Source organism: Eschscholzia californica, unplaced genomic scaffold (assembly GCF_041429995.1).
Source record: "Eschscholzia californica isolate CP2 unplaced genomic scaffold, dmEscCali1.0.p SCAF_6, whole genome shotgun sequence".
NCBI lineage: Eukaryota > Viridiplantae > Streptophyta > Magnoliopsida > Ranunculales > Papaveraceae > Eschscholzia > Eschscholzia californica.
The window spans coordinates 32,263,571-32,277,853 of NW_028238483.1; the positions used below are offsets into that span (position 1 = coordinate 32,263,571).

At 36.0% G+C, this 14,283-nt stretch overlaps 4 protein-coding genes across 4 annotated transcripts; 2 read left to right on the top strand and 2 right to left on the bottom strand.

Annotated features, from left to right (window-relative positions):
* Window positions 1-91: 91 nt before the first annotated feature.
* LOC147533642 (putative HVA22-like protein g) lies at window positions 92-3,896 on the top strand. Its single transcript, XM_086646325.1, has 7 exons — window positions 92-808; window positions 1,232-1,318; window positions 1,410-1,508; window positions 1,611-1,667; window positions 1,762-1,825; window positions 1,921-2,130; window positions 3,306-3,896. Exons 2-7 carry the CDS (start codon window positions 1,287-1,289, stop codon window positions 3,717-3,719), a joined length of 876 nt encoding a protein of 291 aa, XP_086502451.1. The 5' UTR covers window positions 92-808; window positions 1,232-1,286; the 3' UTR covers window positions 3,720-3,896.
* LOC147533643 (uncharacterized) lies at window positions 3,162-4,580 on the bottom strand. The gene has a single exon (XM_086646326.1). The coding sequence runs from the start codon at window positions 4,558-4,560 to the stop codon at window positions 3,898-3,900; it is 663 nt and encodes a 220-aa protein (XP_086502452.1). The 5' UTR covers window positions 4,561-4,580; the 3' UTR covers window positions 3,162-3,897.
* A 616-nt stretch (window positions 4,581-5,196) lies between these two features.
* On the top strand, window positions 5,197-8,370 carry LOC147533644 (5'-methylthioadenosine/S-adenosylhomocysteine nucleosidase-like). The gene is made up of 9 exons (XM_086648541.1): window positions 5,197-5,591; window positions 5,703-5,766; window positions 6,038-6,129; window positions 6,302-6,408; window positions 6,656-6,730; window positions 7,026-7,100; window positions 7,526-7,618; window positions 7,743-7,941; window positions 8,051-8,370. The coding sequence occupies exons 1-8, from the start codon at window positions 5,495-5,497 to the stop codon at window positions 7,938-7,940; spliced, it is 801 nt and encodes a 266-aa protein (XP_086504667.1). The 5' UTR covers window positions 5,197-5,494; the 3' UTR covers window position 7,941; window positions 8,051-8,370.
* Window positions 8,371-9,134: 764 nt separating this feature from the next.
* LOC147533645 (Chalcone-flavanone isomerase family protein) lies at window positions 9,135-10,828 on the bottom strand. Its single transcript, XM_086650656.1, has 3 exons — window positions 10,533-10,828; window positions 10,027-10,409; window positions 9,135-9,914 (listed from the first exon to the last, which is right to left on the bottom strand). Exons 1-3 carry the CDS (start codon window positions 10,606-10,608, stop codon window positions 9,399-9,401), a joined length of 975 nt encoding a protein of 324 aa, XP_086506782.1. The 5' UTR covers window positions 10,609-10,828; the 3' UTR covers window positions 9,135-9,398.
* Between the last annotated feature and the right edge of the window lie 3,455 nt (window positions 10,829-14,283).

Genomic DNA, 14,283 nt, shown 5'->3' on the forward strand with positions numbered 1-14,283 from the left:
ACCCTTTCTCTTTTTTCAATTCATTATCTTCAACCACAAGCTCTCTCTTTCTCTATCTCTCTCTCTCTATCTTATTGTATAATTTTTCTTCACTCAATATGATATTAGGGGCAGAGAAATAGTGATATTAACAAAAGTGATCGTCTACCTAAACGAAAAGTCCATCAAAGCTTAGAAGCGAGAAATCATATAATGTAGTTCACTTACCATTTGTGTTCGAAAAGTAGTTTAGTTAGTTATGTACAACTCTCCTTCATACTAACTAATCATTAGTCCAAAAAAAGCAATCAAATTTTAGAACTCGTAAATTTGGGTAAATTCAATTTCAAAAAAATTTAACCAAAACACATAATGTGAGATTTTGAGTAGGTCATAATTGTCCTCTCAACAACAACAAAAGAGAGTAGACAACAAATTAAAACATAGTGAAAAGAAGTGAGTTTTTTCTATCATGCAGTGTGATCCGTTGGATTTAGATATCTCAGACGTTAGATCACGAACAGATGATTAGACACATTTTAGCTTTAACGCTGTTAATTCCTGTTCCTAATCATAAGTTGAAATTAGTCCGTTAAACCTCCCAAAGAATTCAAAACGATAACCCCTCTCTCTCTCTATATCTACTTGCTTTCTCTCTCTAAACTGGTTAAACGTACCGTTTCCGCCCCGGCGCTTCATCTGCAAGGTCGCGACCGAAGCCATAAAATTTTCACTTCTTCATTTTAAAGCCGATTTGAAGTATCAGAAGCAATTTCTAATTTTCATTTCTGTTGTTTCTGTTCTTAATTTTGTGGATAAGAATCACAAGGTAAAGTATTCGATTGATTTTCATTTGAGACTTTTACTTTTCTTTTGCTTTGATTCTTCTCTTATCTATATAGATTCCTTTCTCGGATTTGTGTATTTGTGATCTATGAGTATGCTTAATTTGTTTAGTTTGATCTTCAGTTCCATTATTGTGCAAGTTTAAATGTTCATATTATTGGGGTTTTAGTTTGAATTTGTGTTTTAATTGGTTGATTTTGATAGTATTTGAGATTTAGGTTGATTAAGTTCGATCTTCCCAAATTTGGATAGCAATCTAGTGTTAGTTCCAAATCAGTATGTTCACTTTTCAATTTCTTATTAGTTTTTATAGAATTCTGATAGTTCCTTTTTTTCTTATATTTAACATGAAATCCATCATTTTTGGTTCCGTATTTGAATTGAAGATGTTCTTCTGTGATTTCAGTTAAACTTCTACATAAATCAGGAAGTGTCTGTTCGAAGTTGAGCACATCTTCAAGATGATGGGGTCCTTTCTTACAAGAGGACTTGTGTACGTATTTCAACCGAAATTGAGTTTTATGGACACTATAACGTCTGTTTGTGTGAGAGAAAATTGAACATCAAATGTTATGTGCTTACAGAATGATATTTGGATACGCATATCCAGCGTATGAGTGCTTTAAAACTGTGGAGAAGAACAAACCGGAGATCGATCAACTTCGATTTTGGTGCCAGTACTGGTATATATATATATACTCGCATGAATGCTCATTTAGCAGATAATTGTGTTCTGTTATTTCTGTATGAACTTAATGACAAAGGGTTTCTTTAATATTTGGCAGGATTTTAGTTGCAATGCTGACCGTCTTAGAAAGAGTCGGGGATACTTTTGTTTCATGGTAACTACTCTCAACTTGGCTGTGTCAGTTCCCTTTTTTTGTTATATAACTTGTCTTGTGTTTTGATTGTGTTTTTTATCTTGGTTTTTCATAGGGTTCCAATGTACAGTGAAGCCAAGTTGGCGTTCTTCATATATTTGTGGTATCCGAAAACGAAGGTACTCTCACTAAAATCTGCCTCACAATTTTGTTTTGGTGTATTATGTGAAGATCAATTTCATAGCTTTCAAACCTCTTTTTTTTTTTTTGTTAGGGAACGGTGTACGTTTATGATTCTTTCTTCCGTCCATATGTTGCAAAGCATGAGCCGGAGATTGATCGCAACTTGTTGGAGCTAAAAACTAGGGCTGGCGACATTGCAGTTCTTTATTGGCAGAAGGCAGCAACTTATGGGCAAACAAGGATTTTTGACATATTGCAGTATGTTGCTTCACAATCAACTTCACGACCTCGTCCATCCCAGGTACCCAATGATAAGGATAAATAGATCTAATTTGGGTATCGTTTTCACTCAAGCGTAGCTGTAATTTCACACTATGTTGACTTGCTTAGATACCTCTGATATAGTCGAGCGGATAATATCTACTTTTAATTTCTGAGGATAACACTTCAAATATACTAGAGGCTATACTTATTTATATAGTATTAGAGAGGGAATTGGTGATAGTAAGAAGAGGTCATTGTACAGCTTCATGCTGATTGTGAAGATATTTACAAGATAATCACGTTAACTAATTAAGTTTTTGTGGTTTATCTATGACAAAAACTACAGAACTGGATTATTACCGATCAGAGAAGGTAAAAAAGTCTTAAATATAATACTAAAAAATTCTACTGAAATTCTATGAAAAGTTTCCACTGCTTCAAATGAAACTAATAATTACGATCGCCATATATTTCCTCATTCCAGGAATTACAGTAAACCACATAACGAGATGGGTGTGGAAAAAATACTTTACTGAACAGAAAAATTAATAGAATGTTGCTTCAATAATATACAAACTCAATTAAGTACTACATCTTCAGAGTAGCACCATGCAACAATATTCTATTCATTCCACTTAAATGAACGTCATCTTTCTTGAATTACTATGTCAGAGCGATTTCTAAAACTGGAAAACGATCAATTTTTAACAATAATGACATTTAGAATTAACATCCCGAGTGAGGTACTAGCCTCTACTATTCTCAAAAAGACATGTGCTCATATATATATATATATATATATATATATATATATATATATATATATGCAGTACTCTCTATAGACCTAATCTTGTCGTTGAATACTATTCCTTTACTGACTGTGCGCCCTGTACGTATCCTCTGAAATTTCCTTCAATATAGATGAATCAACAACAAAAACATAAAAAAATTGTGCCATATCGTAAGCGGAGGGATGTTGTTCTACTCATTATTGGTATTCTACATATTCTGCGAAAGAACATTCGAAGAAGCGATTAACAAAAATTCAACTTAAGAGGCCACTACTTCGAATAAAAATCCTTCAACAATCTCATTTATGCCTGGTATCTCTTGCTTGATGATAGAACCACATTTAACAATCTCATCATTACTACTAAACTAATACAGTTCAGAATTGACCATTTTACACCATTTCTAATGGAACTCTAGCAGCAACAGCAGGTTGCAGGAGCTGGACAACATGCAGCTAATGTAAGAACTCGTCAACCAACTATTCCAACACAGCCGCCATCACGTACTTCCAGTACAGGTACAGTACATCAGCAACAGGAACCAGCTCCAGACACTGCTATTTCTCAGCCGAAAACTCCAGCACCCCCACCAGCACCCCAAGCACCAACACCACCAACAGCAGAAACAGCTAACGCTCAATTAACAGTGGCAGCTTTACTTGCCATTGAATCTAGTGAAGCAGAATCAATGCAGAAAGAACCAGTATCATTATCTGCTGCAAATGAAAATTCAAGCCAACCCCCGCAAGATACAGTCATAGAGGAAGATGTACGAATAACACGTGGAAGGTTGAGGAGAACTCGAGCTGCATCAAACCGTTATTTAATAACGTAGGTTTTCTCCTACGCCATTTTATGTTCTCTTTTATTTGGATAACATTCTGTTAGTTATAGTACCATAATGTAAGGTAATGAAATGCAGGAAAAAAACAGTAGGATAAAGATCGGATAACAAGTTCATGTTAATGGTGTACATCTAATGTTCATTCAATTTCATGGTTGTGGTTTCTTATTTATTTGACCATATTGGTAGGAGATAAAGTTGGTGAATCTAATTGGTAGAAGCCGAATGAAGGACCAACAAAGCGAAAAAGAATCCATACACCTATAGTGATAAAGATAGAAGCATAAGCGAACTTATTTAGCCAGAAGAGTAGACCCTTCTCTCCCATGTACAGTTCAATTGCTTTCTCTGTAATAGTCATGGATTCCCAGTCCTTTGGAGGTGGTGGAGCTGGTAATCCACCATTAGCAGTATCTTCTTTTTGCTTCTTTGATTTCTTCCTTGATCCTCGCCGGAATCTGATCTCCACTGTGTCTGGTGGTGTAATTGTTAGTGGTGGTGGTTGGAGGATATCACCATCATTTGAACTGTTGTTGTTGCTCGTACTACTAGTACTACTAGGAGGTCCAGCTCTGGCTCTGATAGATACGGGATAATAGCGAGAATTGGGGTCTCGGGAAATTTTAACGGTGAAGGGAGCGAGGAGGAAGGAGGGAGATGGATTGGAGCATAGGAAGGAACCACAGAGGACATTGGCTTCCATTATCTCTTTTGGTGGAAGCTGTAGAAACTGAAGGAAGGAGTGGTTGGTTCTCCTTATCCTTTTTATCTTCTTTGGGGGAAGAATCATATATTTGGTCTTAAGGTTCACAAAACTTAATACACCCCACATTGAAAAACAGTAACTGTTCCACCCCAAACTATTCGTTATCTTTATGCCGGGGTTAAACTGACTTTATTTGGATACCCCCACGATATATTACCATTGATGACGATCATTTAAATTGTTTTTCAGAGTCAGACGACCAGAAATTGCAAACATTTAACTTCGTGGTCGACCGGTTACAAAACCCTCTATTAAGGTTTCAGGCGAAACCATCTTATGAGATTCTTACGTGAAAAAATTTTCATTCGCGAAACACAAAGAGAGATAGAGAGAGAGAGGAGAAACAAAGAGATGTCACAGTGGTTGGAGGTGGTGGTGGCACACCAATACGCCATAACAACCCTTATATTTATCTACTGGAATTGATGGTCGAGATATATGAATGCCATTTAGAACATGACACCAAAACTATCATGTTTTGTTCTATACAAGAGAGTGTAACCCGTGTCTTGTTGGCAAGAATAATTTTATAATTACAACTTTGAAAATAAGTTTGAGAAGTATAATCTTAATCGCTGAAAATAAGTTTGAAAAGTATAATCTCAATCTCCGGTAATAAGTTTTGAGATATGTAATTTCAACTTTTAAAATAAATTAGGAATTTATAATCCAATCACAAGAAGTGGGCATATTCAGAAATCCCTTATATAGATGGAATATGATGATGAACAAAATGAGAGAATCTAAGGGTGATTATTGTTCCACGGTGAAGAGAACTGGCTGAACAAGAGAGAGGCGTTCTGGACTCCAAGTCCATGCCCAAGGCTGGCTATCACGTCAGTAGGAAATTCTCATTCTCTCTTTTCTTTTTTTTACCAGCCTGGCCAACGTGCGCCATTACTTCATTCTCTTCATCTTCAATCAAATTCTCGACTCTTCTTCTTACCTAAACTTTCTACTTTCTAGAGAGAGAAAGAGAAAGAGAGAGAGAGAGAAAGAAATGGCTCCTCACGACGGTATTGAAGTTGCAGAAAAAGAAGAGTATATGTCAACTGAAGTCGAGAAAAAACCTATCTTAACTACAGTTATCGTCATCGGTACACTCTTTTCCTTCAATTTCTAGGTTAATTTGATGTTTTCTATCTTTCATCAACTCTGTTTATGATTCTTCTTCTCCAATTGTTTTTTTTTTTTCTGGGGGGTATTAGCTATGCAGACCGAAGCACTTCCTCTTGTCAACAAGTTCAATCTCTCTGAAGACCTTGATCCTGTGTGAGCTTTTTCTTCCAATTCTCTATTGATTACTCATCAGTTTAATCTACTTTGCTAGGAGCTAAAATAGTTGACCTTTCCCCCTTTTAACATCTTCCTTAGATTTAGGGAAAAAAAAGACATCTTTATTAGACAATTGATAAGTGTTCATGAAGTTAGCTTAATTTTGGTTTTTTTTTTCACACATGGGCTTCTGCTTGTCAAGTATCTATTATTATTAGTTTGGCTTTTTATTTTAATGGGGTTTGTAATTGTGATTGTCATTTTTCAGGTTTCCTAAAGGAGTTCCTTGGGTTCGATATCATGGAATTTACAGAGATTTGAACATTAATATTATCTGGCCAGGAAAAGATGGGGTTTTGGGTAATCAAATCATTACTTTTATCGGTTTATTTCTAGTTAAATTCATTCAATACTAAGGACTAATTGTATGATTTATTTATCGTCTATCTAGCTTCTTCTTGTTTTAATATGACTTGCTCCTATAACATATGATTCTGATAATTGAAGTACTTTATTTGCTTTCTTTTTCTAGGGGTCGATAGTGTTGGCACTGTTTCTGCATCTCTTGTAACTTATGCTTCTATCCAAGCATTGCAACCAGACCTTATCATTAACGCAGGCACTGCTGGTGGCTTTAAGGTATATATACTTTTGGCTCTACCGATGTTTGCATTGTTCCGCACATTTTGGGTCTGCTTTTGGTTCTTCTGACGTGGGAAATTATCTCTTTTTCATAAAATCCTTTATCGTGATTGAATTACTTCCATTTTCTTTTCAACAAGAAATAAGTAAAGCCTTACTTGGTTTTCCATGTTTTGGTTGCTACTGATTTCGGAAGTGGTAAAACTGTTGACATAACAATAAAGTGTTTTTTTACTTTATCCAGGCAAAAGGAGCAAACATTGGAGATGTATATGTAGCATCTGATGTTGCTTTTCATGATAGGAGGATACCCATACCAGTAAGGGTTCATATTTGTTTGTTTTCTTTAAATTAATAAGTTTATGCTTCAAGTTCTAGAAAATTTCCAGCTTCTAGTTGAGAAGCTAGTAAGCATTTGAAACTTCGACCTTCCACGGACTCATTTATATGGTAATGAGAAATACCAAACAAATACACGACCCCTTATGACCACAAACACACCACTACTTTGACCTAGCGCGTGTTTGTTGGGTGTGGGCTTATGTTATGCTAGGAACTGTTGAAGTAATTAAGGTCCTTCAATTTAATATCCTTACCTCCTATTTCTTGTGCAGGTTTTTGATCTTTATGGAACTGGTGCCAGACAGACCTTTTCAACTCCAAATCTCTTAAAGGAGCTAAATCTTAAGGTGATTATTGTGGTAGAAATAAAATCTTGAATAGTTTCCCGTGGCTCTTTATTGTTCTATGATATTTGTAATCTTTGAAGTTAGAAATAAAGGAAATACTACTAGATTGAACATATGTCAGAAGTAACAACTAACAAAGTCGATAAAGCGTTCAAGTCGTGATGCACCTATTTAACATGAACACCAATATCAGTTTCGGCACATGTATGTGTCGGATGCAGCCAGCTGAAAAGGCCAGTACTGGGTTGCCCTGCTAGTAGGTGGATTAATGTTTGCATTTATTTGATTTTTGGGGCTCGTGCACACTAATAGGTGGATCTGATAGGTTCATAACCCTTGCCCACTGTCAGCACTTCCCTCTCTCTTTGTTATGAATCCAATGCTTGTGTTCCCTCTAATCACTACTTCGAAATGCAATATTTCAGGTCGGCAAATTGTCTACCGGCGATTCTCTTGATATGTCACCACATGATGAAGCATCAATTACTGCAAATGATGCTACAATTAAGGATATGGAGGTAAGGTTCTTAAATATCTTATTTTCCGACTTTATCATTGTCATACAACACGAAATAAGGTAGCTAATGGGTGGTGACCATATATTTTTCTTCTAAGATGATTCCTTGGTTTGGGTTGTCGTAGGGAGCAGCTGTGGCGTACGTGGCAGATCTCTTATCAGTTCCTGCCATATTCGTAAAAGCTATTACCGATATCATAGACGGTGACAAACCAACTGCCGAGGAATTTATGCAGAATTTAGTGTCAGTAACCGCTTCACTTGATCTGGCAGTGACCCGAGTAGTAGATTTTATAAGTGGAAAGTGCCTTTCCGATCTATAAGGTAATCTTGTCATCATCTTCATCACATTTCTTGTATTACTAATTCCTCCTCTCGCTGATTTGACTATTTTTTTCCTTCTACTCCAACACACCATGGTTTCAACAATCAGTCGTGGGCGAAGTTGAAGGATTCCAATCGAAAAGAGAAGCTGCAGCGGAAACTCATCTACGCTGTGATATTATAGTACTTGATTGATACCATGATAGGTTGTATTTTTTAAATATAAAAGTGAGTAGTAGCCTCTGATTTGAGTAGAGGTGTAATTTGAGCTTCACCATTATATGGTGTGAGAAGATGCAGGGTTTATTCAGACATAGATATTGTGAAAGATCGTATAACTTTAGGGTTTTGCCTTTGAGATTTCTCTTCACTGAATTGATGTAGATGTTTTGATGATTCATAATATGTGGGTGGTTTTTTGGAGTTCAACTTAATTTGTTAGGATCTTCTTGACTTGAGAAATTCAAGTATAGCATTTCCTGCATATAAACTTTAATTAGGAAAAGAAATTCAAGTATAGCATTTCCTGCATACTGCCACAAGTTTATAGTAGTAAACTGATCAATACATGAATCGGCCACGAGATCAGAAATCAGAAATCTATACAACAAGGGAGGAGTTTAGAAAATAATCCATCCTCTTTAATGGATAGATGGTAGTATAAGATATCTGTCACCCCCCGACATTTTTGACATAATGGTTCCTGCTTCCTACCCATAGTTAGCATCGTAGACCCCCACCCCAACTCTATCTTCCTTATCAGTGAACCGGAACATAGTGCATAGGTACTCTTCGATGCAGCGGGGACCCCAACTCTATCTTCGATGCAGCGGGGACCAGACGACGTGACATACTACGATTGAAGTACAGGTGCTTCGGTCAGCGTGACATACACCTCCCAAACTTATTTTTCCAAGCTCCCAAACTATATATCTAATTAAGAAGATTATGCCTTCCAAACTTATCACTTTCGAAACTTATTTCCGACTATTGAAATTATAGAACTCGGTGAATTCCTCGAGCTCCCAAACTCATCTAATTATGTCTTCCAAACTCATCTTTAGACTTTCAAAACTTATTTCCAACTATTGAAATTATGGAACTGGTTATAGCCTAGTTCAAGATAAATTAGGAATGGATTAGTAAAATTTCAAGTCGACTTTGACTATCTACTTGAAGATAAGTAAAAACACTTTGTTTCAATTGGAGTCTTTTATATTAAGTAAAAACACTTGGTGTTTCTCAGTTACAGAACTCTCTCAACATAGTTGATCTTTTAATCAAAACCCTAAAATCAGAACCCAACCCAAGTATTATCTTATCAAAATGGCTTTTTGAACCCCCCAAAAAAAATGAAATACAAAACGGAACTAAAACAGAGTTGAAAACATCAAAAAAATGGTGTCAAAAGAAAGACACTCAGATAAACCCACATCAAATACTATCTAATCAAACTTTTACTCTTCTTCTTCCTCGGCAAATCGCAGAAGCTTACCCTGTGGTGTGGGGATTCCTTTCAAATGCAAAATGTCTTGCTCACCTTCGATTTCATCATCATTGTTGTAGATAAACCTAGTGTGTTTGCCTGCAAATTCTGGCATTTTCTTCTCTTGGACATTAATCTTGCTCAGACCTTCACAAAGTTCATCCAATTCTTCATTACCATATCCTTCTTCTTCCTCATAATCTCCTTCTTCCTCATAATCTTCTTCTACTTCAACTTCTTCGATTTCCCCTTCTTCATCGTCATCTCGGGTACTAGTATTAACTTGAATAGACCAAAGAGAAGCATCATCTTCCTCCATAGATTTTTCTTCACAAGAACTCGTTTCTTGAGATGTCAACACAGATGAGCATGGGGAGGAGGAAAGTGAATCAGAGGCTTCTGATTTATCTGGGAAATCAAAAAGTAAACGAGCAATCGAACTCTTCGGTGATTCATTAGACTCTTCTTTCGTTTCACCAATAACCATCTGCATAAAAGAAATCAAAGGAACAACACATCAGTAAAAACAGAAACAAGAAAACCCAAGTGAGGAATTTCATCAAACACTAAGAACTCAGAAAGAAATTTAAAACCCTAACCTCTTGAGTCTTGTCTGATTGGGTTTCAGAGATGAAACCATCAACGACATTAATGCCGATATCTCCATTAACAGAGAGATTTAAAACTTGGGGTGTGTTTGCTGGGGTTGGAGCAAGAAACCCAGATGGGGAATTAACAAACCCTTGAACTTGAAGATGTGGTCGATTCTCAAGATTCAATTTTGAGAGTTCAGCTTCTTCTTCAACTTTCTGTAAAAGATTCTTGACCTGATAACGGAGTAGCGCTTCTCCAGAACCAGGTGTTTTCTTTGATTGTTCCAACTTCTTGAAGTATGATGAAGGGGTTTCCGTACTTCCAATAGCAAGCCCACCAATTGGTGAATCATTTGAGATATCAACAAGTGCAGATCTGTCGTTTTTTCCTGAGTGATTAAACAAGATCAAAAATTAAGATCGATCTTTAATAGAACTTGAATCAAAATAGAGTCTTTTAAAGGGAAGAAAGAAAGGAAAGAAGAAAGTAAAAAAAAAAAAAAATTACTTACTCGACATGGGAATGTTGTTAATTGCAGTTTTGGTTTGAGATCTTGTAACCCTTCGGACAGATGATGGAGTTTCCATTGATCAGAGAGAACTGAGGACTTGATGACTACAAGAATCTTAAGAGAGAGAGAGAGAGAGGGGGAGAAAGAGTGAGAGAGATAATTCTTGAGAGTCTATTGTGGCCTTTAAAAAGAAGTCCAATTAGGGCAACGGTAATATTACCGTTAGAGGTAATCAAAATTTTGAAATTTTGGTTACCCATTTTAAAAGAGCATTTATGGTAATTTAAAATCCTCCTAATCAATGTTCCCATACTACCTTAAATATGGTGGGGGCATCTAGGGGTGGGAATTCAGCCCATGAAGGCGCACCCATCCACGGGCACCCGAGCCCAACGAGGACTATGGACGCTCGCGCCCATCTCGGGCACAACCCGCCCAGTCCGTCAAGTTTTGGTGGACGGACATGGGTTAAAATCTCTGTCGCGCACCCGTACATGTCCGCACCCACTTAACTTCACCAAATTACACCAATTTTTGGTTGATGAAGCCCAACAGTTCATGTTGCTACGCCTAGTTAAGATGGTAAACAATATGTTGAAGGGCAATGATACGAACTCAATGCATTGTTTTGCTATGACCCAAGAGAATTCCTAGGAGATTACTGAAGTAATGCTTGGCTTTGAAGGAGCAAGGAGTGGGATAAGTTTATATTATATCTAATGAGAATTCTTGATATCAATGTGAGATTAAATTCCTAAAAGGAACAACACAAATAATGTTAGTTTTAATCACAAATTGTCTCTTTAGAATTAGGAAAGGTGTTTGGAGCTTTATAAAAGGAGAAGAAAATGTGTATTTTTTTCAAGTCATGAGCTTACCCGCTACCCGCCCGCCCATACCTGAATTACCCAAGCTTCTTAATGGGCTTGGGCGGGTAATGGACAAGGCGAATTTCAAAATTGCCCGCCCATTAAACCCGCTTACCCTAATAGCCATTGGAATTTGGTGTCCGACCTGCCCAACCCGATGCTTCAAGTGTCCATGGACGCCCGTACCCGCCCAACTCCCACCCCTAGGGGCATCTTTAGAAGTCTCTAGAGATATATCCAAAATTTGGTGGAAAATTAGTGGATGCATTCTGCCATTATTTTTTTTCACGTCGGCAAAGGATCGATTGTGCCTATCAACACCGATGACCCTTCAAGAGATATTGACTGCTGTCAGACAAGTTTGACTAAGAACATCTATAGACGCACTTTCTTCGAGCTGGAGAGTCCGTGGCCACTTGAATTTTGAAGGAAACGTTTTCCACTCACAAATCACTCTAAAGACTCAAAATCAACCTAAAACTGATGATGAACGCTTTTCAAGGGTTTAACTACTTCAAAATTTTCAAACACTGGATCAAACAACAAGATCACAAGAAAATATGACTTTTAGAACTGGTTTCTAATAAGAAATAGAGATATTTTGATGCATATCTGCAGTCTTTTTCTTCAAGAAATCTAAAGATTTTGAAAAAAAAATCACAATGAAGAAGAAGAACCACCACCGTTGTTCCTTCTCATATTTTGTTAGATCATTGAGAGATTATTCAAGAACTGTGATATTAGAGTCTAATATTGGTGATATAATTAGACCTCTTGGTGGTTTAGTAGAGAGGGTCAGAGGGAGAGTGAGATCCATGAGAGAGCGAGCGAGAGAGAGAAGCAGTGAGAGACAGAGACATGTGGTGAACGAAAGTGTTGGCCTGAGTTGGTGATCAGAAGAGTAGAAATGAGAGAAAAATTTGACAAAAATAAATAAAGGTCACTAGCACAGAGAAGAAATGCTCAACTAAAATTATTTCTAACAATTTAAAATCAATTAGTGAAGTCAACTAAAGTTGCCTAGCTTTTGAAAAAGTCTTTGCACTACGAAAAATATTTTTTATTTCTCTAAAGCACGGGCCTAAACAAAAGAGAAGTTAGACATATAAATTATTACCAGTGGACTATTTCAAAGTATCTCTGAGCCCTAATCTATTAACCCAATGATTTTAGATCTTAAACCCATCCCCCGATCTAAAAATCAGATATTTTTCTTCTTATTTCAGTGGACTTACTTTGGAAAGAGATCATACAAATGGCACATGAAATCGTTAGCTAAAACCAACAAAATACAACCTACATAGGAGACACTAGTTTTATTTGTGTTGAATAATCTAATATTTCTAGAGAAGAAACCAAAACACAGATTATAATCAAACCAACAATGGTACCGTATAACAAATTTTAAAACATTAGAAACAAAAAAAAAAGGTTCAAAAACTATAAGAAAAAAAACCCAAAATGAGTCAGAGGCCCTAAAAAGTGGGGGTAAATAAGGTTAAACCCCAACCCAATTTGTAATTGAGGATTAGGTCCAAAATGTCAGAAAAATCTGACAGTTCCCTTTCCATCGATTTATTCCTTCCCATTTCGCCCTGTCCAGTTGTTATACCAACTCAACCTCTCCTTCCTTACTTATCTGACTGATTGAAAATTGCATTAAATGAGGAGGTCTAATCTGAAGCATTAAATGAGGAGAATATCTCTCAAATTTGATTTTCGTTTTTAAATTTTGGGAAAATCTCTCAAATTAGATTTCCTTCCAAAATCTTTCTCTCTATACAATCAAAACAGAGATTAATGGCACCATTTTCATATGAAATTTTTGGTTGAAGTTTCCATTCCAGCTCTTACTGTTTTGATCTCTTTCTTCATCTATTTATAGATCAAAGGATCTTCTGTTTTTGTTTAAGGTTTCATGTTTTTTTCAAGTCAGTGGTTTTAATATAAACTCATTTTTTGCCTTGAATGTTATCATTTAATGTTTCTTCTGAATGATCCTTAAACAAAAATAGTTAGACTCTTAAAACTCATCTTCTTCATCTCTTTCAATCTCTAAAAACATCAAAGTTTTATGTTCTTTCTCTCTCTAAAAGTTTCATGTTTTTATTTATCTTCTTCATCTCTTTCAATCGATTATATTATTGTTCTCTCTATCTTTTTTGAAAGATTATCTACTAAAACTGAAAAATATTTTAAAAGAGCAAGAAAACTATTGAGATTTGAGAGAGAAATCTACAAAAAAAAAAAAACTGGAAAGTTTGTGAAAGAATTTCGAAAGTTGGAAACAAATTTTCATGAACAATTCCCGGTACACAAGAAAATTCACAGTATAAAAATGTCTAGTACATAACCAAATGGCCAGTACACAGAACAATTCCCGATACAGAACAAAATTCCCAGTTCAAAAGGGTCTAGTACTGAACCAAATGGCCAGTTCACAGAACAATTCCCGGTACAAAAGAAAATTCCTAGTACAAAAATGTCTAGTACATAACCAAATGGTCAGTATACAGAACAATTCCCGGTACACAAGAAAATTCTTAATACAAAAATGTCTAGTACATAATCAAATGGCCAGTACACAGAACAATTCTCGGTACACAAGAAAATTCCCTTGTACAAATCAATGAAAAACTACAAAAAATGAAGAAATTTGTTGATATTGGAAAGAGATAAGAAATAAATCTGAAAAAAAGAACGAAATTTGTTGAGAATGGAGAGAGAAATATGTGTGGGAGAAAATAAAAAAATAAATATGGAAAAAAGAACGAAAAGACAATTTGGTAAATTTTATAATGGTGATTCTGTAAATTCTTGGAAAGTACAAGGTTTGATGTCAGGCGCGTCTGACTATTTTTCAAAAAAATTGGCATTTCGAA